Source organism: Akebia trifoliata, chromosome 13, assembly GCF_017979445.1.
Source record: "Akebia trifoliata isolate Shusen 1 chromosome 13, ASM1797944v1, whole genome shotgun sequence".
Classification (NCBI taxonomy): domain Eukaryota; kingdom Viridiplantae; phylum Streptophyta; class Magnoliopsida; order Ranunculales; family Lardizabalaceae; genus Akebia; species Akebia trifoliata.
The window spans coordinates 3,340,559-3,362,772 of record NC_141387.1 but is presented as its reverse complement, the minus strand read 5'-3'; the positions used below and the strand labels follow the sequence as shown (position 1 = coordinate 3,362,772).

The window sequence follows — 22,214 nt, the reverse complement described above, 5'->3', positions numbered from 1 at the left end:
TATGTTCCCCTATTCTTCCACATAGAAAAAGAAGATATAGTTAAAAATAAAATATGACATTCTTATTTGAAGGATATCAAATAAAAACTTCTTAAGAAGATTAAGTTCATTAGGAAAAATTTGAATTTTAAAAAATAATAAACTTCAAAGGCAAGAGAGAGGATTTCAATTATTTTCTTCTTACACACTAATCAATGGTGAGATACCCCCACATTTTAAAACTGCCTTTTAACCAATATCAAATGACATTTAGGATCTATATTAAAACCCTTCAGATATCTTTAACTATAAATATGGTATGCTCATAAATATTCTTATTATTAAGTTGGAAATAACTTTCAAGTTTAGTAACTAAAAAATTAATGATCAGGATTTACTGAGCTTTGGATTATGAGTTTTCACAAATGATTTATTTGGTATTTTTACCATTTAAAAAATAAACTTTTTAAGTGATGTGTAGTTTGGATGTAAATGTTGTTTTTCAATCTTGAGAAAGTGGTTTGAAATATTTAAGAGTAAAATGGTGGGAGCAAAATATAGGGTATTTTGAAAAGTTTGTATTTTTGTAATCTAAATAATTTATTTTGTGAGGGGTATTTTGTAATCTTATTATGCAAGTTAAGAGTATTCTTTAATTTTAAATGTTCTTTTTGACGAGGGACATTTTTATAATTTTAAGAGATTTTGCAAGATTGATTTTCTAGTGTCTACAACACTTGTGAGTTTTCCATGGGTAAATGTTTGTCGTACATATCATTTAAAAATAGTGAAACAAAAAATTCACCCTGCATTTAAAAATCGGTACCTACCACAGGGTCTATTAAGTAATTTTTTATATAGTCATTATATCTCTTCTTCCCTATATATCTACCCAGCAGACCCACCTGTTGCATGTTTATTACAAAAACTTCCTTAGAGTTCTAATAATTCTGAAGGGAATCTTATTTTATAAAGTTGGTTACCCACAAAATCTCACTTTATCGAGCTTGTCACTCTCTAGCAAATCTTGTAGTGGGAATGCACATTACAAAATTCAAAATTAAGCAGTAATTTTATTAGTTAATATGTCTTCCGGTGGATTCAAAGTGCATCAATTTGATGTTTCCGAAAGCATGATCTAATATCATAAGATTATATTGGAAAAAAAATTAATTTTTACAATTGAATTTGAGTTTGGAAGTTTGGTAGCCAATCCATTTCAATACTAATGATGAAGTTGAAAAAAAGTTTTAGTTTTAATTATTTATATATTTTTTATTATAAGTGTTTTATGAAATTTAGAAGGATGTGTTAATAGAATTTTAATTTTATTATTTAATTGATAAGATTTAAAATAATCTTACTAAGGTTGTCGGAGTAGAATGATTCATTAACTTAGATTTATTGAAGTAACAAATTTGATAAAGTAAGGGTATTTTTGTAACAAAATTGTAGGAGGTAGGTAGGTCTCTGCCACTAAATCTCTCTATATAAGAAGTAGTCTCCCTACTTGCAGAAGACAAAATAAAACCCAATCTCTCTCTTCTTTCTCCGCGTTTCCACCAAATCCCAAACATGGCTCTTATCTTTCCACAATGTTCTTTTACTCTATCTCCCTTAACTCAATCAAACAAAGGAAACCTTCAACTTGTTCATGGACATCAGATGAGAGTATCTCAACTGAAACAGGGAACTAAATCAGTTACTACTTGCGCTGTGAGACAAGGAGTTCCAGGTTCAACCGTTGTTCCTGCTGAATTTCCTGCAGTGAAAAGAAGCGATTTTCCTGTGGACTTTGTGTTTGGAGGCTCTACTTCTGCTGTTCAGGTTTGTACTTATCATTTGTTTGTAAGTACAAATGACCTTTAACAACAAAAAAATATAACTTCTACTCCGCCTTTTCTTATTATATATATATATATATAATGGTAAAAGACAATGTGTGAGATTGAAATAGTATTATTTTGGAGAGACTTTCAGCTCACAAAAAAGTAAATCCAATTGCAAGAAGAGTTGTGATGGAATGACCTAAAATTGGTACCTCAAGATGCACATCTTTGACGTGAAAGTGTGTAGTAACCATAGTTGATTTTTATTGAGATATAAGTCAAAAAGCATCAGTGATTCCTTAACATATCGGATTGATTTTGTTGAGCCAAAAAAAATTCCTACTGTGGTTTGATGGTCTACATTTTCTAAAGATGTGTGGCTGAGATTGAAGATTTATTACTATATTTTTGGGATACAATTATCATTCCAGAGGATCCATGCCCTGATGCCCCTCAATGGGAGAATTCAACCTGACTTGTTTGAGACCAAACTCGGTCATGAAGAAGTAAAGTCGTATTTAGACTCAGTCCTATATTCCCTATTGGACAACCTAAATTGATTATATTCGAACTTGACCTTATCTCCATGCACGTGGTATAAAAAATATGATTGGAGGTCACAGTGGATAACAAAATTTTAAAATAAAAAATATTTCTCTACTTTAATAATAAAAAAAATTAATATTTAAATCAACGAGGTTGGTAGTGGTCATTCTCTAAATCTTTGACTATAAATTAATATTAAGTTTGATTTTTTGAAAAACACTTTCGTTACTAACATAATAAGACTTTAAGTCTTATTAAGAGAAATTTTGCTCAAATGGATTACCACTTTTTAAATTGCATGGAAAAACTTATATAAAAATAAATAAATTTGCCTTCTCTCATTATAATATCAAAGCTATTATAGATGTTGATTTATTTATTTATTATTTTGGTGGTGCAGTCTGAAGGAGCAGCTAATGTTGATGGGAGAACTCCCAGCACCTGGGATTATATTCTTACACAACAAGGATGTGAGTCACTAACCCTATTCACATTTTTTATTATTATTTAGAAAATCATTGCAACCTTTTTTTTTTTTTTTTAAAACGTGGTGTACGTAGATAGAGGACTAGACTGTAATCGGGCTTTGCCCCGATCTGTGCTTCCAGTTATATTTGATAGGATTAATCTTAACGGCCCACGTTTAGCCCACAACACCGTGGGTCATTAATCCAAGTGCTTTAGACAGTGGATCAGACAGTAATTGGGCTATGCCCGATCCGTGCTATCAGTCATATCCGATAGACTAATCCAAGGGCCCACGGTGAGCCCACAACCCCGTGCACCATTTAATCCAAAGGGGGTGTCACGACAAGGGGGAGCACACCCCTGTAACCTGATGGTTTGAGTGATTTTTTTGCTCACAGTCCAACAGCTGTTTGACATGTGGCATGAATGACATCAGAGAGAGAGAGAGAGAGAGAGAGATTCTCTCTTGCCACCCCCCCCCCCCCCCCCCCCCCCCCCACACACACACACACACGTCTTCTGTGTACAGACTTATCTTTTAAGATTTGAAATCTTAAAAATAGAATATTGGGCCATATTAATTATGACATTGAAAGTCCAACAACACAGTTTTCTAGATGTCATGAAAATTAAATAAAAAAAAGAATTTTTTTGAAAATTTGATCCAAATGTTGAAAATGAACAATGACCGAGCACCCAAATATAAAAATAAAATTCAGCGATGAAAAGTAACTGTTAATTTTTTTTTTTTTTTTTAAAGGTTCATGTCCTCTACAATCCTATTGCATAAGATCATGTTTTTGAATGTTATAAGGTAATCAAATTAGATAATTTTCTTTTTTCACAATGGGTAGGAGAGAGCAACCTCATTGCTGATGTCATTCATGTCATATGTCAACTGACAGTTAGTGTGTGAGTAAAAAATCACTCTAATGGGCCTATTAACCTTTTGTTTTGGGAAAATTACTTAAAGGACTCTCACAAAAGGATTTCTTTCTAAGTAGTCCTTAAGTTTAGTGTGTTAGTTTAATATGATATTTAGTAAACTTTTTATTTCTTAATAGTCCCTTGTACTGTCGAATTCATAATTTTTACTGTCAAACTCAACGCCTTTCTTTTTGGTGTCGACTTTACATTTTTTACTGTCGAGTTCACCACTTTCTGTTTACTGTCGAAATCGATGCCTTTTTAATTATTGTCGAGTTCACTTTTTTTTTTTTTTTTTTAATAAAAAGTGGTGAACTCGACACTAGTAAAACTCACCCATTTTTTATTTTCGGATTTTTTTCAATTAAAATACATGAAAAGATCGACTAAAAACTTGAGATAATGACTTGTTTAAAAGATTTCAACCCAAAAGAACTATTATTGAACGATTTTCACCCAAAAACTAGGAAAAAAAATGCAAAGCAATGTGGGAGATGAGGTCTAGGGAGTTCAGAAATTTGATTGAGATGTCAAAAATCCAATTTTTGGATGAAAACGATGAGTTCATATCGTTAGGGCATGCAATTGTGAGAAATATGGGAGATGAGGTCTAGGGAGCATTTAGAAAGAAAAAGTTTACTAAATGTCCTGTCAAGTAACCATTGAAAACTTAGGGACCATTTAAAAAGAAGTTTTGCGAGGGTCCTTTAAGTAATTTCCCCTTTTGTTTTTCATCTTATTTGATTTGTTAAAATGTTTGCTTAGTTATCTAATGTTGACTTCTTTCTCTATAGACACTGATGGCCCTCTTTCCTACGTCAACTATAAAGTAAGTATAAATAACTTTCTTGATTTCATATTTCTATTAACTTAATTCATTTGTTTGTTTTGTAAATTAAAAAAATAATAAAATAACTGCTACCCTTAATGATAATAATGCTACATATGACCTTATGTATTGATCATAGAATGATTATTCTCTTCTTTATTCTTCTTTGGATCATAATCCAATCAAAACTACTTAGATTTATCATATCATATAGAAGAAATTCCTTGATTCTTTAACTTCGATTAAAAAGTAATAGTTCTATTCATTGGTATACTACATTTGATACATTTGATATGAATGAAATGCAAGCAGATGCAATATTTCCTATCGAATGAGTGGAAGGTCCACATTTTTTTTAGAATGAGTTTTTTTATGTTATTTTGTACTGTACAATTCCTTTGTTTATTGGATTATTTTCCCATGAGAGGTAATGAGAAGAATTATAGAATGGATTGTTAACTATGCCTAGATCACAGATAAATGAAAATTTTATTGATAAAACCTCTTCAATTGTAGCTAATATCTTATTACGAATAATTCCAACAATTCTAAGAGAAAAAAATGCATTTACCTGTTACTGAGATGGTGCAATTTGATTCTGTTTATTTATTTATCATTTCCGGTCTTACGAGAAAGGCACATGATTCGGGATAGAAAGAAAAAAGTTTATTTCAAATAAAGTTAATTTTCAAAAAGAAAAAAAAAAAGGTGTTACTAAATAGTAACAATTAACGACCCCCTAATAAGGAGGCAACTATTTTCCAAAATTTTATATTACAAGAACCACATTACTAAGGCAGTTGAAATGTTGAAAAAATCTTGCTTCAACCCCAACTATCTTCCGATATCATTGACTGTTCAATCAAAATATTGATATTCTGTACAATTTAGAAATATATATATATATATATATATATATATTATTGGGGTATGATTTATCTTGAATTTTTTTATCATATATATTATTAACAACCCTCTATGAAAGTTAGACAACTACCATTGTAAAGGAAAAAATTTGATACAATCCTTCCTTCCCAAACAGAAAATGGACATTAATTAATCATTGAAATCACTGTTGTAGGGATATTTTTTCTAAAATATGTGGCAGCGATGATTGTACCCAATACTGACTCTATCACTTTATTGTAATTGCAGGAAGATGTGAAGTTGCTGAAGCAAATGGGAGTGGATGTGTATAGATTCTCCATCTCTTGGAGCAGGTTACTGCCTAGTATGTTCTTCAACTAGTATCTTGTGTGATAAAATTCTTAAATTGTCCTTTTTCCCTTAATTAAAATTCTTAAATTACAAGATACATCATCATGTAATATTCTAACGCAAGGCATTACAATCGAGCAAAAGATAAAAAAATCTTTTTCAATAGCATCTTAGACATGAAATTATTCTCTATTAATGAATTTCTTTGACTTTTTGGTGCTTGCAGAAGGAAGGGGGGAAATAAATCCAAAGGCCAAAGAATTCTACAATAATCTCATAAATGAATTACGTGCAAATGGTGAAATTAACTGTCCATCTTATCAATAGTAATTTTAAGTGTATTTTTCTCCTGTTGTTAAGAATGATCGTGAGTAAAATATTTCAAATCATTTTTGTTAGGAATTGAGCCCTTCGTGACAATTTTCCATTTAGACTTACCAGTCGCTTTGGTTAACGAATATAATGGCTTTTTGGATGTCAAGATTGTGTAAGTATCTCGTTTTTTATTTATTTATCTTAAATCAGTTCATTTTACTTTTTTTTAATTCAAATTTATATGTATTTTGTTTTTCTGTTTCTAGGGAAGATTTCAAACACTTCAGCGACACATGCTTCTTACATTTTGGAGATAGAGTCAAATATTGGGGGACAATTAATGAGCCAGATGTTTACGCTCAACATGGGTATAAACCAGGAATGGTGGGACCAGATGATCCTGCAAGATATCCTTACATCGTTGCTAAAAACATCATATTAGCCCATGCAACTGCTGTTAAACATTATAAAAAATTTTATCAGGTAACAAATTAAATTTCATAGAAGAATGAAATTAATTGTGTTTATAATCAACTTCTCCGTTGTCATTCGAGTAGCTTAAAAGATATTGTTGTAGTTGCATTTAGCAATCTTAATAGGTATAAGCTTCACCAAAAAATAAAAATAAATCATAAATCGTATTTAAAATTATGTGTGTTATTTACAATTATGAATTCATTTTTGTTGTAAATGATTTATTGTGTTTTCCTCTATTGGTCTTTCTATGATCAATTATTTTTCAGGGCCCTCAACGTGGCGTAATTGGTATGACGGTAAGCCTTATATGGATGGAGGCATACGAAAAAGGCTCGAAAGTAGATAAAGAAGCAGCAGACAGAGCCTTTGCCTTCCATACAGATTTGTTAGTGACTCTCTATTCAAACTTCAGAATGAATATTTTGAATTATCACATTCAATTAAGCTTAATCAAGTGAGTCATTTTAATAAAAATTTAAGTCTACTAACCTTTTTATTTAATTAGGTTTGTGGAACCATTTGTGTATGGAGACTACCCATTTATCATTAAAGCTTTGGTGAGGGACAGACTTCCAGCATTCACAGCAGCAGAGAAAGAACTAATTAAAGGAGCATATGATTTTGTTGGAATCAATTACTATACTGCAAGATATACCAAATCCCTACCAATAAGTGCAAATGATGTACCTACTGACATGGATAAGGACCAATATCTGGATTTATTAGGTGATGCTATATATCTAGCTAACTGATATCCCTAGTTACTTGTATTTTAAAAGAAAAAATAGTTTTTCTATTATGTTCTTGTGTTTGGACCTAATATATTTTCCATACTGTTTGTCTTTCTCACAGAGATTGGAGCTGATGGAAAACATATTGGCGACGAAGTAAGAATGGCTGTTAATTTCATAGTTTTTTAAAGATTTTGATTTCTTAATTAAAATAGCCGTCGGTAAGAAAGTTAGTATGAAAATTATAAGTAGTGTGTAATTTTGTAATTCTAATTATTTCATTATGTAGATTGCTAAGGAAATTTACAGTGCGCCGGATGGGCTAAGAGAAGGGCTATTAAAGCTGAAGGAACACTACGGCAACACTCCAATTTACATCACTGAGAATGGTTAGTTGATGATATAGGATTTATTGATCCACAAATCAAATAGTTTGGATTAGATTTATGTTGATGACTAGAGAATTTTCAATGGTAAATGCAGGGTGCGCTGATATTAGTACACCTAATCACGAAGTACCAGATGATGGTTACCGAATCACGTTCATGAATACTCATCTCAAGGCAGTTAAAGATGCTATCAGGTAAGATCAAGACCCTTGTCCTTTTCAGAGGAATCTTATATATTTTCTTCTATTAATGTTGGAGATCAAAATATTATTATGAAATTTTTTTTTTTTTTTGTGTGTTATAGTTTGGGTGCAAACGTGAAATCGTACATCCATTGGTCCATGATAGACGTTGTGGAATTGGGAGGTGGCTATGATGTCCGCTTGGGGCTTAACCACATAAATTATGATAACTTTGAAAGAACTCCCAAAAAATCTGCCAAATGGTACAAAGAGTTCTTGAAGAAGAACCCCCGTTGAGCACTCTTTCTCTCTCTCTCTCTCTCTCTCTCTCTCTCTCTCTCTCTCTATATATATATATATATCAGTAATAAGGTGTACTCTGATACCAATTCTCTGTGTGTGTCTCTGTTTTGAACTAAGAACCTCAATGTGTATGGGTCCATACACAGCGTATGGTAAATTATTTTAATATGTTAAACCGATCTTCAATCTATTGTTTTCTGAGTTGTGATGAATGCATGCAGTAAATCATACACTAATTTTTTTTTTTCCGATAAGCGGGAGCTATGAAGGGCCCACCCTTATTGTAAAGAAAGCTAAACCTGAAGGAAGTTACAGACTAAATCCTCAAGAATGATTGAATCCAATTCTTGAGGGATGTTTACATGATCAAGCAAAACAAAAAAAATCCTGAGAAAGGGACCCCTGTTTCGCCAGCCAATCAGCCACTCTTTTCAATTCCTGCCAAACAAATTCAAATTTGACTTCACGGAATTTATTCACACAATCGCGGATTAGACGAACAATACCAATATGCTTCCAAGCCGGCTCCCAAACATCATTCAAGGCTTGAATTGCATATTTGGGATACACAAAGATAAAGATCTGCGGTTCTGTGCCCATGATATTATGAGCTTTGATCATCCAATTAGACTTAATTTCCGTAGCCTACGCCAAGAAAAAAAAAAAAAAAAAAAAAATAGGCTTGATTTCTGTTCATGATTCAAATAATAGGGACATATTATTGAATGGCCTTGATCAACAACAGAGACCAAAATGCAATCCGACAGTTCAAAAGGCTTCATTCCTTGGAGAAAATATACATAATTCTTCAAAATTAAATCTCAGAAAAAAGAAAAAGAAAACATCAAAATAGAGATACAACAATCAACTTAGCCAGAATTAGTCTCACAATTCCCACCACTAGTAAAGAATTCAGATTACTACTTACCTTGGCATCACAATTTCTATTGATCCCATCCAAGTTTTGTTCATTCTTCTTGAAATTCAGACACTATAGTCTGTTAGTGTATTATAAATCTTATATATTGTTTAATTTTAAGTTGTTCTCATTTTGAATAAAGTTGGAAGGTTGAACCCCTTTTGTTCTACTTGTTGATCTATGCTTTTAATGTTAATGGTAGGTATGTTCAAATTTACCAACGTTATTTTGGTGATCTGGGAAAAACTATAAGTTTCATGAACCTAAAATGGCAAAGATAAAATTTGGTAATAAACAAAACTCGCAGAAAATATCAGTTTTATTATTGAGATACGAGTCAAAAAGCATCAGTGGTTCCTAAACTCTTTCACGTCAATTCTGTTCAGCTAAATCATCTATTTTTTTTCTACATCTCCTCTTGTTGTTTTTTCATCTCTTCTAATAGATTCAAGAAATTAGTTTTCATGGTGGGTGCAACAAGTAGAGGAGCGCTTAAGTTGGTTGATCTGATGGTTCTCGTCATTATTTCAACTGAAATCAATTTGTTGTGGTGATTCCCACGGATAACACCAAATTTGTAGAGGCGAAATCGAGTTTTACCTTGATCAACTCAGTCCTACGGATCCAAAGTAGCTCCAAAGTCCTTCCTGTAAGCATTGATGTGGTACCTGCCAATAATCCTCAGATGCTCAAGTTAGAGTTGCAAAAATTACAGTAGTCAAGAAGCAAAAAGTTTGAACCCCCTTTCCTCCATTGATTACTATATTTATCGATCATTCATTCGAATCATGGTTTCCCCTTTAATCAGGATCCGATCATGATGAATTCCCTAATTTCAAGGATCCTAAATGGAATTTGAATCTCTGAGATTGAGTCCATGATTCTTGGGAGACCTCTTCTGAGATATCCAGACTTGATATGCGTAATATAGGATTATGCAGATATTCAAAGCAGGCCTGTATTGTTAAGTAGATCAGATTTCTATTTATGTTGTCTTGCCCTACCAGTCAAGTTAGACACCATTACCTTGGTTTACCTTACTACTAGTTAGGATTAGATTTACTAACTTACTCAAAGTACTACTTACTCAGTTAGGACACGTGTAGTGTTTAGATAACGTGCCAATATTACCTTCTACACCACAAATCCACAATTGCAACTTCTTAAAACAACGAGGAAATTGGTAAGCCTTCCATGAAACAGAAAGATGAGTAGAGACTATCCTTCTATGGTTCATGGCTTAGCTTAGATTTAAAAAGAATTTAAAAAAAAAAGAGAGGCTTATTTTACACCTCATTAAAGGTCACTATAGGGAATTACTTACAATTATCATTTTAAAGGATCCACGCCCATCAATGGGAGGATTCAACCTAACTCGGTCATAAAGAAGCGAAGTCGTATTTAGACTGAGTCCTATATTCGTATTGGACCACCTAAATTTGTTATATTCGAACTTGACCTCATCTCCATATTGTATAAAAATATGATTGGTGGTCATAGTGGATCACAAAATTTTAAAATAAAAAATAAAAATCTTTCTCTGCTTTAATAAAAAAAATATAAAATACATTAATAAAAAAAAATTAATATTTAAATCAACAAGTTTGGTAGTTGTCATTCTCGAAATGCCAACTTTTTTTTCCCCCAAAATTCTACAGGGCTATGGTGGTCAGGTGGTGTTTGGTCAATATGGTAACCCGTGTGCCATAACGATAATTGGTCAAGCTTACTTAACTCTTTAATTAAAAAGAGAGTTCAGATCTTAGGCACCCTGAGTGACGACTGATACCCTTCTCTTACACCTCAAGCACGTGCCACCCAAGTCACAATAAAAAAAAACTTTTAAAAAAATAATTATAAAAGTACCCACGAATTAATAAGAACAATCCATACATAATAAAATTATTGTCTTATATGAGTTAAAAAATTTTAGAATAAGATAATTTTTGGTGAGGATGATCTTTATGATAAGGAGATCATTATCACCAAAAATCAGTCCATTCCAAAATTTTTAACCCCATCAAAATAAGTTCAAGAATCGTAAATTATTCATTTTTTTTTTTTTGTAAACCAGTTTTGATGGGATTAAAAATTTCAGAATGGGCTGATTTTTGGTAGGATGATCTCCAAATCATAGAGATCATCCTCACAAAAAATCAGCTCATTCAGAAAATTTTAAACTAGATAAGACAAAAACATTGACTATGGTGTGGGTTGCCCTTATTAATTCATGGGACGCTTTTATAATTACCCTTTTTAAAATAAGAGATAATTTAAGCATAAATCCCTTAGGTCCTACGATTGCATGACGACAAAATAAGACATCACATTCATGGATCCAACGATTGTGTGTAGACAAGATATTTGTGAAAATTTGAGGTACTACTTCATCAGACATTGATAAGAAAATGGATCTCTTGAAACGTCTCTATATTGGAAGGATTTGAATTATGGATGCACTGCCATAAGCCATGTGACACCTCAATGCTCACTACTTGCCACTTGTCATTATTTCTTATGTATATTTTAGATCCAGAATCTAACGAGTCGTCTTCTACCATGTCCGCCCATAATTCCTTCGTGGTAAGTGTCATTTTTGTGACACGTTTCTTAGAGTGATGCTGGAGAAGCTCAACTAGCTTGTATCCACCAGTCTTTGTCATTATTCGTGTTACATGATGATCGCGACTAATAACCTGAGTAGATTCAATATTGGAAGAAAGGATTTTCTTACATTTCTCAATAGCGGCAGATACGATAGCATTGATGTTGCGAGATGTCATCGATGCTTTAGTTGATGTTCTTGCAGTTAATTGAAAGATGAGAGGTTTAGACTGTCCCACCGGGAGTGTCAGAAATTTGTCGATAATAAATTTCTACGGATCTACCTCGAGATTCGTGAAATATAATCGCAAATGATTTTATTGATTTTTGATGAAAAATAGATACAGATCTCAGTGTTTCCTTTGATTAATAGTCAAATACAAAATAGTGATGATGACGTATGTAGCTTTTCTTCTCTCCGAGCTTCGCACTTTATCGGCTGCGAATGATGCTTTGACGTTGTCTTTGCTTTGTGTTTGATCTTCTGTAGAGGTTTCTGTAGATTTTCTTATCTCCAGGCTTCGCGCTTTATCGGCTGAGAAGATTTTCTTGGTTTTCGGAGAAGGGCTTTATGCTTGATCTTTTCTTTAGTTGGAGTCCGGATCTCTAAAGAACCTTGTTTTGTCTCTAGAAGAGGGTTTGAGAGCTTCTTCTTCTCTAGAGGAAGAGCTTTTATCTTCTGAGATAAAGTGATCCAGATCCAATCTCAATGAGAGAGGCTCTTGTATTTATAGACTTAAAGGTATTTTAACTTTCCAATTATACCCAAACTTAAAGACATTTAATTGATTTATTTAAAAGGTTAAATTTGTCCAAATCCCATTTAAGGATTCTATGAATTATTAATGGGCCAAACTCATTTATTTGGGTATAAGACTCAATATTTAATGTGTGAATCACTTGATTTTTATTTAGATTATGGGCTTTATTTGCGAAAGCCCAAATCCAAATAATATGTGACCTGTAAAATGCATTTTCCATTTAATGGACTCAATTTGGATTTGAGGTTCATTAATAAAATTAGGAATTTTTTTTTATTTATAAATTTGTAAATGCCTTTTCAAAATTTTGGTGTTTATAGGAATGCTTTTATAATTACCCTTTTTAAAATAAGAGATAATTTAAGCATAAATCCCTTAGGTTCTACGATTGCATGAGGACAAAATAAGACATCACATTCATAGGTCCAACGATTGTGTATAGACAAGATATTTGAGAAAATTTGAGGTAACACTTCATCGGATATTGATAAGAAAATGGATCTCTTGAAACGTCTCTATATTGAAAGGATTTGAATTATGAATGCACTCCCATAAGCCATGTGACACCTCAACGCTCACTACTTACCACTTGTCATTATTTCTTATGTTTATTTCTTTCTTAAATTCTTTTTTTTTTTTCTTAATATTCACGTCTTACAAAAAGTTTAGAGTCCGGATAACCTGAAGCCGCCCTAAAGCGGACGCTCCCTGATGTGACAGTGCATAGAATCATAGATCTGTGTTCCCTCACAACACGATTTGAAAGAATAAACCATAGATCTACATTGGTCGATGACTTTCACTGTAGGGTCTCATTTCATTAGACTTCATCATTTGTACAGTGTCTCATTTCATTTGACTTCATCATTTGTCTATGGGTCTATGCTTTGTCATGTCAGAGAGTATACAAAGACTGTCAGTTTATCATTATTAAAAAATTTAGTACTAACTCATGGAGTTAGAGAAAAAAATATCGTAAGATGATACATGAAATTAAGTTTAATCAATCAGCGGAATCTTTCATGAAGGAATATCTCAAGAATTCCCTATAGTAGTGTGTTGAGTGGCCAACCAATATTTCCTAGAGAGAGGCAGTAATTAACTCTTCTAACTTAATCCCCAAACATCTAAGCATTCTTTAATTAGAATCTTCCTTTCAGAAAATAATTTTCCATCTTATAAAGAGTGGGTTAGATGAAGAGGATAAAAATGGCCCAACAGGAAGTGGATCCACAAAAGTTTTGAAATATTCTTTTGTCGAAACCATATGGGTCCACCTGTTGACATATAGTTGGCAACTCCTTAACTTGAGGCTATGGCTGATTGTGCCATTTAAAATTTCTTTCCGCTAGTGATATGATCTAATCAAGAACAAGGTAGTCGTAAACCAGAAATTGGAATAAGAATGATATTATGTTGCTTTGCCTCACAAAATTATTGGATTCCACTATATGATTTAGTAAATAATACACAATCCTGATAATGTAAGCACAACATCCAACGGTAATGATTTTATGCATATCCTAATCATGCATATCCTAATGATATTTATCTGGAGGATAATTTCCTATTGTTGGATTGTGTATTGTCATGTGTTATTTCTTGAGTCAATAGAACCTATATGGGTTGGGATCCATAGACTCACGAAAAGTGAACTTGAATATTCACACAATTCCGTTCCGGATCATCTATATATATGTGAAATCTTATGGTTGGGATGATAGATGTATCTCTAAAACATATTATGGATCTCTAAGATAAATCTCAATCATTGATCTAACATATAAACGGTTAGGATTGTGAGTGAACATGAGCTCACTTTTCATGAGTTTACAAGTCCTACCCATATATATATATATATATATAGGGTCCCGTTCGCCACCCTTAGTTTTACCACACACTTTAACAAACGCGTTTTGTCCTACATAGGTTAGAAGTTTCGGAATGAGCTGATTTTTGGTGAGGATGATCTCTATGGTGAGGAGATCATCCTCACCAAAAATCAGCTCATTCCAAAACTTCTAACCCCATCAAAATTGATTTACAAAAAATGGACGGTCCACGATTTTTCAACGTGTAAACATGGGGCTAAACATTTCGGAATGGGCTGATTTTTGGGGAGGATGATCTTCTAATCATAGAGATCATCCTCACCAAAAATCAGCTCATTCCAAAACTTCTAACCCATGTAGGACAAAAAACGTTTGTTAAAGTGTGTGGTAAAACTTAGGGTGCTGAACATTTCCCATATATTGGGGAGGATGATCTTCTAATCATAGAGATCATCCTCACCAAAAATCAGCTCATTCCAAAACTTCTAACCCATGTAGGACAAAAAACGTTTGTTAAAGTGTGTGGTAAAACTTAGGGTGCTGAACATTTCCCATATATATGGGAAATGTTCAGCACCCTAAGTTTTACCACACACTTTAACAAACGTTTTTTGTCCTACATGGGTTAGAAGTTTTGGAATGAGCTGATTTTTGGTGAGGATGATCTCTATGATTAGAAGATCATCCTCCCCAAAAATCAGCCCATTCCGAAATGTTTAGCCCCATGTTTACACGTTGAAAAATCGTGGACCGTCCATTTTTTGTAAATCAATTTTGATGGGGTTAGAAGTTTTGGAATGAGCTGATTTTTGGTGAGGATGATCTCCTCACCATAGAGATCATCCTCACCAAAAATCAGCTCATTCCGAAACTTCTAACCTATGTAGGACAAAACGCGTTTGTTAAAGTGTGTGGTAAAACTAAGGGTGGCGAACGGGACCCTATATATATATATATATATGGGTAGCGTTCAATGGCAAACTTTTTAGCAAATTTTTTGGCAAAACATTTTTCAAAACATGAGTTAGAGGTTTTTGGAATAGGCTGATTTTTGGTGAGGATGATCTCTACAGTGAGGAGATCATCATCACCAAAAATCAGCCCATTCCAAAACTTCTAACCCCATCAAAAACAGTTTACAAAAAATGGACGGTCCACAATTTTTCAGCTTGTAAACATGGGTTAGAAGTTTTGGAATGGGCTGATTTTTGGTGAGGATGATCTCCTCACCGTAGAGATCATCCTCACCAAAAATCAGCCCATTCCAAAACCTCTAACTCATGTTTGAAAAATGTTTTGCCAAAAAGTTTGCTAAAAAGTTGGCCATTGAACGCCCCTATATATATATATATATAGAGTCACGTTCAAGGGCCAACTTTTTGGCAAAACATTTTTCAAAACATGGGTTAGAGGTTTTGGAATGGGCTGATTTTTGGTGAGGATGATCTTTACGATGAGGAGATCATCATCACCAAAAATCAGCCCATTCCAAAACTTCTAATCCATGTTTACAAGTTGAAAAATCACGGATCGTCCATTTTTTGTAAACTATTTTTGATGGGGTTAAAAGCTTCGGAATAAGCTGATTTTTGGTGATGATGATCTCCTCACCGTAGAGATCATCCTCACCAAAAATCAGCCCATTCCAAAACTTCTAACTCATGTTTTGAAAAATGTTTTGCCAAAAAGTTGGCCATTGACACCACCCATATATATATATATATATATATATATATATGGGTCAGGTTCAAGGGCCATGTGAGAAAACATGTAAGAAAACTTTCGGCGGTAAATAAAATTTTAAAATATGGGTTAGAAATTTTAGATTGAGCTGATTTTTTGTGAGGATGATCTCTATGATGGGAAGATCATCCAAAAAAAAAAAAATCAGCCCAATCTGAAACTTCTAACCCCATTAAAAGTGATTTAGAATGTGGACTGTCGTTTTTTTTTCAATTTTTATCACTAATTTGTAAATCACTTTTGATGGATTTAGAGGTTTCTGATTGAGCTGATTTTTTGTGAGGATGATCTTCTCATCATAGTGACCATCCTTGCAAAAAATCAGCTCAATCCAAAACCTCTAACCCTTATTTTGAAAAACGAAAGTTTTCTTACATGTTTTCTCACATGGCCCTTGAACCTGACCCTCTCTCTCTCTCTCTATATATATATATATATATATATATATATATATATATATATATATATATATATATATATATATATATATATATATATATATATATATAAATGTTAGTGTAGCGTTAATTTTCCTGTAAGTTTTATCTTATCGACTTTGTCAGAAAAACATTTCAAATAATGAGTATTGAGATCGGAGTTGAACAATGAAAATGTAAAATCATTAAAGGACATAGTTTTATTTATTTATTAATTAGTTGTTTAGTCTTTTTAAGATTCAAATTTAAAATAGTTTATTTTATTTTGTTATATTAGTTTGAATGTAATAAATACCCAACAAGTATTATTACATTTGACGTTTTGATTGAATTTTATATTGATATTCTCTTTTTTAATAAACATTAATTTCTATTTGTTTTATTTGTTTTTCTTAAATTTTTAGTTATTATTATTCAATGATTATTGGTTCCTTTCATATCCTTAAATTAAGATTTTGAACCGAGTCATGAATCGTATTAAGATTCGAAATTTAGGGTGTGACATCTGACCTTCAAAAAATGGGCATGGACTCATGTGATCCAAAGATCAATTTGAATTAAGTAATTAACAAGTAAACTAAATAGATGGGGTCGTTCGCAATTAAAAATAACAATGATAATAATAATAAAATTCCATTATAAAAGAGTTGGGTTAAACCTACATCTATTTTCTAATCCCCTAATTGAGTCATATAGGATTATGTCGCACAATCAAACCGTTGGTACATGAGATTTTCTTCTAGCATGTTGATCATTGCCAAAAATTAGTCGATTTAGGTATTAGTAACCAATTTGAAACTAAGCTGAAGTAATAACTTAATTGGATTTGGTGTATCAAATTCAAGTAATCTAGTTCTGAGTTCATGAAAATCCAAATGAATTAGCATGCACAATTATTCATGCACACTTGGGGTTTTCGAGCAGCATCTCTTGCTGCAATTAAAACCATGCTGGGTTTGACTTGGGCAACCATAAATCAGGTTCTTAACACAAAATAGGACACTAATCCTAAGTCAGTTGATGGGGCAATCTACCAACATTACGTGAAAAAATGGATAAATTCAACGGCTAGGTCCATTGAATTTGCTTGGATTTAGCCAAATTGGACCGACCTTGACGTCAACTTTACCCCTGCTTTCACGTAGTGCAATTGGACCATATTTATCAAATTGTGATACGCTCTAGGCCCTATTGGGTCTGGTGAAATTATAATTCAAATTAAGGGTGTCAATGGATAGTAGAAAATTCGAAAATTTGGATATCGGATTCGAATTTGGATAGTTTTATACATTTGAATCCTTATTGTATACGGATTCGGATATTAACATTTCAAATCCGAGAATATCCAATTTGAAATAATATATATTATTTGATTTGATTTATTTATTATATACATAATATAATATATAATACATTTTTTTAATAATAAAAAATCATTTGGATAAGAAAAAATTATGGTTTTTCTAATATACAAAATTTTCAAATTCTAATCGAAAATTATCCGATATCTGATAGGATAATCGGATTTGAATTTGGATAGAATTTTAGAACATCCGTAAGATTTGAATTCAAATACCAGATAAAAATTTCTAATTCAAATTTGGATATTGTTATTTTTCAATCGATAAACATCCGTTGACAGCCCTAGTCGAAATGCAAGTTTCTATTTTGTTTAACCATAAATAGTCCCCCAAAACTAGTTCTCTAATAAAGGATAAACTTCTTGTCATAAATAGAATACTATATAGGGTCCATTTTCCATACAAATTATCTTAGGAGGTTCATTGTACTTTAGATAACTCAATCGGTCCATAATTTGATTTGATCTTGAGTAGAGGGTTTGGGCAACCCAGCTCAACATGAACCCAATGCTACATAAAAAATGGTATTTACAAGAAGTAGTTAATTTATATTTCGAAAATGAGAAAGTAGCCTGTTGGGCATTTATGAATTAAAATTTAATAAATATAAGCCTGATTTCAAGAATTTCTACTCAATTATATCAAAGTGCTTCAAACTTGGTATCTCTAGAAAGATAAAGAAGCATATAATTTAGGAAAAATCATTAAAAGAAAAAGTACTGAATTTTTTGTTCGGGAAAAGAGTGAAAAATACAAACTATACTAAAATCATTTTCTATTGTTCCCATAACAGATTTTACATAAAAATTATTATAAATTGTAAATAGATTGAAACAATGCAAGACCCAATTTCTAATTAGAGTAACTTCTAGAAATTTGTTCATATAAAAAATGGTTAAATTTGAGGGAAAACTTAGTGCAATTTCTACTACAATATAGTACCCCAAATTTCTGGTTCAAGTAAACTAAAGAAGGAACTTGGTGAATTAATTTGATTTAAAGCTACTAACAATCCTAACCACCCAAACTAAGTTTAATCAAGATAAAAAAAGGATTTAAATCAACTAAAAAACTTATTTATGATCTCGTACACCCAATAATAATAGAACAACATAATTCCTAATCATGCTTAATAAAATAGAATGAATCCTCCACTCAACTCTTCCATTGTTGTGTCGTCTCCCTCTATTGTATCTAAAACATTAAAAGCATGAGCTACAAAGCTTAATAGAAGTGACATAACACCCCTGCAGTACATATAACAATAATAAAAAGAAATCTAATAAGATGAATAGGGTAATAATGAAATAATGCAAACCAAATAATTCATCACATGAAAAAGAATAGTCACAGAACAATTTTCTTATCACCCATTTTATCAATTGTATCCCTGATTTAGCTAAATGATCAAAACATTCATTTTGACCATGTTATCCCCTGTCGAGCTAAATTGGAACTACCCCATTTAAAAGATCTTCCTCAAGGTCTTATGGGTATTGCATCCAAAGGGCCTATGCCTTCCACTACCATTTTTTCCTTGTAAACATACAAGACATTGTCTCTTATTCAATTAAAAATCATGAAAAGCATCCGTCTCCATCATGGAATCAACAAAATCATACTAATATCCACACACACAACATCATTCGATTTATAGTTTCACCAGAATTTTGTAACAAGGATTGTGGCTGACCTACAGTATATATAGCTATACATAGATTATTTCCTTCGTATCATTATTAAATTACATTAAGGGGTCAAATCCTTCCTTAATTAGTGATAATGCCCTCTACTTACGCTCTTCATCTTGACTTGGTGAAGCTAATTTTTCTTTTATAATTTTTAAAATTTTGAATTTTAAACAAACAAGGTTAGAACTCCACGATCTTTGTTAGGAGGATTACATTGATTCCTTTATTTTATGCCAAAAATAATTCCCACAATATATCTATAATTATGCTCATGGTTTTGGTTGGGTTAGATTCTCCACAATATTCTAAAATAATTTGAATGCCATAAAAATTAATTTATTTACTAATTGTGCCATCCATCAACGATAAAATAGATCCTACATGCCCTTTACTACCCCGATTTTGAAAATAATTACATAGGCCTTGGGCCTCAGAACTGAGTTTTTTTAGGCTTACCAAAAGAGTTGAAAAAAAAAATCCCAAATTTAGCTCAAGCCTTAGGGGGTGTTTGTTTAACGCTGATTTCAACACTTAATGCTGAATGCAATTCAGTTTCAACAATCAGCACATTTGTTTACTCCATATTTTTAGCACTTATTAGTAAAAAATAAGTGAAAAGCATTAAGTGAAGTTGGATCACTTAATTTTTTTGCTAAAGCGGTAAGCACCGGTCTTTTTCAACACGGACAAGTATGCCCTTATATTTGAAATGATATTACCTCTTATATCCTATGGATAATGATATAAGCACCCCACAAATTAATAAGGCAACCCACACCAATATTATTTCTCTCCTATTTTCTCTCTCATCTATGTATTTAAATAATATTAATTGAAATTAAAAAAATAATATTAATTCAAATTAAATGATATTAATTCAAATTAAATAATAATATTAATTCAAATTAAAAATAATAATATTAATTTAAATTAAAAAATAATATTAATTCAAATTAAAGAGAGAAATTTTCTCTTTCCTTTTTTATTTTTTTGGAATATTTAATATTTAAAGAAATATTTATATTTAATATTCTCTCTCTTTAATTTGAATTAATATTATTTTTTAATTTGAATTAAAAGAATTTAAAATTTACCTTTTAAATGATGTGAAGGAGAGAGAATTTGTTCGGCTAAGTTCCCAGAATGAATTTCATTAAATTTAATATTTTTTTAATAAATAATTTTTATTTTTGGATTTTATTAATAATTTCCCCTTAAACATATAACTGTTGAAAAGGATAATATAGTTAATTTACCAGTTTTCAGTATTAAGTAACAAACAGATTTATGTGATTACAGCGCTTAATTTGTATCAGTTTAGCACAACTCAGATCGATAAACAGACAATAATTTCAGTACTTAAATTCAACGCTTATACAATTTCAACAATTATAATCATTCAGCACTTATTTGTTCAGTATAACAAACAACACCTTAGTTGAGCTTGAGTTAATAAGCTTGGGCTTAATGCTCGGATTGAAGATTCTATCATTTCAAGCTACCATCCAATTCACCCAACTTATCCAAGTTGCACCCATGCTTTAATTTGGGGGTGAGATTTGGAGGTGGATTTCATTTTCCCGTAAGAATAAGTGGGATAGTGAAATTCAATAGAAAAATGAAATCCAACCTTCACAAGATTTTTGGACGAGGTTGAAAAATTATTTTCCTTTGAAAATGACCAAGCACTCAATAAAGAGATCATGATGGGCATCATCATCACACATCGTGTAATGTGAAGATAAACAAGTTAACCCAAGGATACCAAAATTCCCAAAATATAGTATGACCAATATACACTTCTACAGGATAGTTTTTTGCCCATTGCAATTTTAAAATAAAAAAATTGAAAACATCCCCTTGAACTTCCTATTTTCACAATGGCAAGTCAAAATAGGTTGGTTTTCAAGTGGATGTTTCCAAGTTTTATTTAAAAAATATATAAAAATTGATAAAAATGTGTTTCAATGCCATGTTTTAGAGGGTAAAGTTCAAAACTTCAAACCCAATGGTCCAAACGTTGATTTGTTATCGTTTTTAAAATTTTAAAAAATAATTATTTTTAATAATTAATTATTATTTTTAATACTTTTACTTATTAAGAAAGAGGGAGAAGAAGACATACAATAAAATTAGATATGTAATATTGAAAAAGAGTAGAAGAAGAAAAAGAAAAAATAAAAAATTAAATCATATTCTTAAGATATATTGTTTATATGATATAAATCTAAAGAAAAAGAGAGTGGGACCTACAATTATATTTTATAATATAAATATGATTTTGATAGTATATAGATTTTGACTCATTTTGATAGTAGATAGATTAGTTTATAAAACTTCCTACATTACATCCTCATGACAATCAATTATTGGATGCAACGTGTATCAATAATCCTTGACAACCATATTATTCTTTGCAGTGCGTGTCTTATCTAACAAATATCGTGTGGTCCACGTGCATATATGCACCAATTATGAGTGGTGTGTATAGGAAGACTTTATTTTCCTTCACTATTGGAACACCCGCCCTACCACTGCTGTTTGCACTGAAGTTAGGTACAACTGTAGTTTTTAAAATTCAAAAACTCAATTCGACTCGCCTAGCACGCCTATCGAGTGGAGTCAACTCATCTTTATTGAATGTATTAAGTATTTAAAAATAATTTTTATAAC

At 31.7% G+C, this 22,214-nt stretch overlaps 1 protein-coding gene across 1 annotated transcript; it reads left to right on the top strand.

Moving 5' to 3' along the window:
• Positions 1 to 1,489: 1,489 nt before the first annotated feature.
• LOC147387348 (furostanol glycoside 26-O-beta-glucosidase-like) lies at positions 1,490 to 8,383 on the top strand. Its single transcript, XM_086420049.1, has 13 exons — positions 1,490 to 1,806; positions 2,755 to 2,824; positions 4,544 to 4,578; positions 5,734 to 5,809; positions 6,023 to 6,094; positions 6,196 to 6,283; positions 6,378 to 6,594; positions 6,855 to 6,973; positions 7,094 to 7,314; positions 7,441 to 7,475; positions 7,609 to 7,708; positions 7,803 to 7,902; positions 8,013 to 8,383. The coding sequence occupies exons 1-13, from the start codon at positions 1,555 to 1,557 to the stop codon at positions 8,185 to 8,187; spliced, it is 1,560 nt and encodes a 519-aa protein (XP_086276175.1). The 5' UTR covers positions 1,490 to 1,554; the 3' UTR covers positions 8,188 to 8,383.
• The last annotated feature ends 13,831 nt before the right edge of the window (positions 8,384 to 22,214 follow it).

Bases quoted from the DNA above. Each gene is read 5' to 3' on its own strand.
- LOC147387348 (XM_086420049.1), top strand. From the start codon at position 1,555: ATGGCTCTTATCTTTCCACAATGTTCTTTTACTCTATCTCCCTTAACT. The intron at 1,807-2,754 runs GTTTGTACTTAT...TTGGTGGTGCAG, and splicing joins GCTCTACTTCTGCTGTTCAG to TCTGAAGGAGCAGCTAATGT. The intron at 7,709-7,802 runs GTTAGTTGATGA...TGGTAAATGCAG, and splicing joins AATTTACATCACTGAGAATG to GGTGCGCTGATATTAGTACA.